We start from the raw sequence: 3,637 nt of genomic DNA on the forward strand, positions 1-3,637 counted from the left end.
CTCTCGAGATAAAAAAAAAAAAACGCCACACTGAACAACTTCAGTTCTCTGAAAATTACTCCTTCTCATTGGAGGAATTATTCCTCCTCATTGGAGGCCTGCGTCCCCTTTCAGAATCAGCTGTCCTCTGAAACGCGGCTCCTTCTGGAAACCAGTCTCTAACCCGGTAGAACCAGCCCCGCGGGGATGACTACGAGTCCCATGACGCAAGCGAGCCCCGGCCCACATTGGCCGCAGTTGCTCCCGGGAATTGTAGTCTTCTCATCACCTGTCGTTCAAACTAGGGACCGTGGCCTCCACGTCTCAAAAGTTAACTGGTAAAAATAAAGCTATGGGAAAGAAGGTAAAATCTTTACACAAACTAGGTTCGACCAGGCGCCGAGGACCCCTGAGACCACGACTCACGCCCTGAGGCGGCGCCCTCGACGTGACGTCACTTCCGGGAGCGGCGGCGGCCCAGCCCTCCCTCCTCCTGGCAGGGAATCTGGCCGGCCGGCCCGCGCGGAGGCGGGGAGCCGCTGTTTTCGGGAAGGGGGTCACGTGAGTTCTCCGGGTGCTGTGGGTGGAGACGGAAAGCTGCGGTGAGGCAGGGTCGGAGTTAACCTCCCGGGCAGCGCGCCCGAGTGGGCTGAGGTAGGGAGCGGGCTGGGGAGGGGAGCGCGCTGAGGTAGGTACGCTGCGAGGAGCGGCTGAGGTAGGTGAGGGTGCGCTGAGGTGAGGAGCGCGCTGAGGTAGGTGAGGGGTGCGCTGAGCGCTGAGGAGGTGGGGGTGCGCTGAGTAGGTACGGAGCGCGCTGGAGGAGCGCGCTGAGGTAGGTGGGGTGCGTGAGGTGGGGCGCGCTGAGGTAGGGGGGGGTGCGCTGAGGTAGGTGGGGGCTGCGCTGAGGTAGGTGGGGGGTGCGCTGAGTGGGGCGGCGCTGAGGTAGGTGGGGGGTGCGCTGAGGTAGGTGGGGGGCGCGCTGAGGTAGGTCGGGGCGCGCTGAGGTGGGAGCGCGCTGGGGTGGGCTGAGGTAGGGTGGGGGGCGCGCTGAGGGTGGGTGGGGGTGCGCTGGGGTGAGGTTGGGGGGCGCGCTGAGGGTAGGTGGGGTGCGCTGAGGTGGGGGCGCCTGAGGTAGGTGGGGGCGCGCTGAGGTGGGTGGCGCGAGGTAGGTGGGGGCGCGCTGAGGTAGGTGAGGCGGGGCGCGGCGCGCTGAGGTAGGTGGGGCTCGCTGAGGTAGGTAGGTGGGGGCGGCTGAGGTGGGGCGGCGGGCGCTGAGGTAGGTGGGCGCGCGGCTGAGGAGCGCTGAGGTGGGGGGCGCGCTGAGGTAGGTGGGGGCGCGCTGGAGGTGGGGGCCGCTGAGGTAGGTGGGGCGGCGCTGAGGTGGGTGGGGGCGCGCTGAGGTGGGGCGCGCTGGGTAGGTGGGGGGCGCGCTGAGGTAGGTGGGGGGGCGCGCTGAGGGTGGGGCGCGCTGAGGTAGGTGGGCGCTGAGTAGGTGGGGGGCGCGCTGAGGTGGGCGGGCGCTGAGGTAGGTGGGGGCGCGCGGGCGCTGAGGTAGGTGGGGGCGCGCTGAGGTAGGTGGGGGGTGCGCTGAGGTTGGGGGTGCGCTGAGGCTGGGGGTGCGCTGTAGGTGGGGGGTGCGCTGAGTGGGGGCGCGCTGGGGGGCTGGGGCGCGCTGAGGTGGGGCGCGCTGAAGGTGGGGGGCGCGCTGAGGTAGGTGGGCGCGCTGGGGGGGCGGGCGCTGAGGTAGGGTGGGGGCGCGCTGGGTTGGGTCTGGGGCGCGCGTGCGGGGGCTCGCTGAGGTAGGGGGGGGCGCGCTGAGGTGGGGGCGGGCGCTGAGGTAGTGGGGCGCGCTGAGGTAGGTGGGGCGCGCTGAGTAGGTGGGGGCGCCGCTGAGGTAGGTGGGGGTGCGCTGGTGGGCGCGCTGAGTAGGTAGGGGCTCGCTGAGGTAGGTAGGGGGCGCGCTGAGGTAGGTGGGGCGCGCTGGGGCGGGCGCTGAGGTAGGTGGGGTGCGCTGAGGTGGGGAGCGCGCTGAGCGTGAGGTAGGGCGGCGCGCTGAGGTAGCGCTGAGGTAGGTGGGGAGCGCGCGGCGGCTGACACTTGGGCCCCGGTGGCGGGGGGGGAACTCCCACGGAGGCCGGAGTGCGACAGAGCCCGGGCGGCCACCGGCTCTGCCGCGCGCCGGGCGGAGGCGGGCGTCTTGGGGCCCCCGGAGCGGGCTCGCCGCCCCCCGAGCCGAGGAGCCCTGGCCTGCGCAGACCGTCCTGGGTAGTCCCGGCTCTGCGCTGCCGCACGCCGCGACCTGTCTCGCTCGCCGAGCTGCTCGGCTCGGGCCACCTCACCTGCCCGTGGTCTCCAGAGGACCGAGAGGTTCTTCTCAGAGCAGGTCGAGGCCGCGGCGCGAGCCCCGCTTGCTGTCTTCTCGCCGGGCAGTGCTGAGGGCCTCGCGAGCTCAGAGGCTGTTCGGGTCAGGTGCTCCCCGGCCCTGAGGCCCTCAGGTGTCGAGTAGCCAAGGGCGGGGCGACCCCGCCGGCCGTCAGGAGGCTGAGTTCAGGCGTTTATTTACTTCCTTGGGGGAAGCCGTCGGTGGAACCGAGAGCGGTGAATCAGCAGCTCGGGCTTCCCGAGTTCCAGATGATGGGGAAGGGTGCCCAGAGCCACGTGCTGGGGTTAGAAATGTTGTCTCCGCGTCTCTCGGACTCTGAGCGGCTTGTCTCTTTACCTTTCTCACCAGTAGAGTTGCGTGGACGTAGTTGGATAGGTAGACCGGTTCTTGTGTGCCATTTCCCGATCTGTACTTTTACTGCCGTTTCGTAGTTTATTAACAGCCTAGTGGAAACTTTTTTCCTGTATCATTGTGAAATTATGAGACAAGATAAACTCCTTTTGACACCAGAGCTTATGGAGTATGGGTTTTGAACATTTGTTCAGTACTTGCAGTTTATGGTGTAGCAGAAATTAGGGGTGGTCTGGAAACAAGAAGAACGTTTAAACTTTTCATTTAATCTTGTTCGATATGTTTAACGTTCATTGCGGTTTATTTGATTAATTTGACCAAGTTCCCCCACCCCCAAAATCCGTTTTGATCCTGGTTTTAATAAACTGTTACTTTAAGAACTGTCTATTATTTACCTTACAAAGCTGTCAAAGCTTCTGTTGACTGTCATTACTCTGGGTAATTTTTTAGTTTCCCTAGTTAAATCGGAAGGAAATATAAATAATTTCTCTCCCTTTCTTTCCTTCCCTTATCCCTCCGCTGCCTGTATGATATTTAATAGTGTCAGGATCATAATAAAGAAAATAAAGTTTCAGAACCATCTTTATCACTTTTCCACTTTTCAACTCCTTTATGTCCATGACGTCAGGTTACAATGACCCTTAAAGCAATCCATCACAAAGAAGAAAGTGTGGAAAAAGGATAACATATAATATTAGGATCGAGAAAAAGGGTGTAGAATACTTCTGCTCTCCTCATCTTGCAAACAGGAGTTCTTAGAGGTGATATTTTTGGATTAAAGAAAGGAGTTTGGGGTGTGTTTCTTTCTAAACAAAAATAATAGTGTCACAATATTAAAAGAAATGGATATGAGTATTTTGTTTTCTTTTGGATAATGCTCCTGATCAGAGACTAATTTTTCATGTGTTCCTCTCATTTTTAGAG

At 61.3% G+C, this 3,637-nt stretch overlaps 1 protein-coding gene across 1 annotated transcript; it reads right to left on the minus strand.

Annotated features, from left to right (window-relative positions):
- Nucleotides 1-405: 405 nt before the first annotated feature.
- Nucleotides 406-2,760, minus strand: LOC108635150 (extensin-like; the record flags this gene model as incomplete). Its single annotated transcript, XM_018045419.1, has 2 exons — nt 2,708-2,760; nt 406-2,461 (listed from the first exon to the last, which is right to left on the minus strand). Coding segments are annotated over exons 1-2 (2,109 nt in total), but the record flags the coding sequence as incomplete, so codon positions are not given.
- Nucleotides 2,761-3,637: the final 877 nt, after the last annotated feature.

This window comes from Capra hircus, unplaced genomic scaffold (genome assembly GCF_001704415.2).
Source record: "Capra hircus breed San Clemente unplaced genomic scaffold, ASM170441v1, whole genome shotgun sequence".
NCBI lineage: Eukaryota > Metazoa > Chordata > Mammalia > Artiodactyla > Bovidae > Capra > Capra hircus.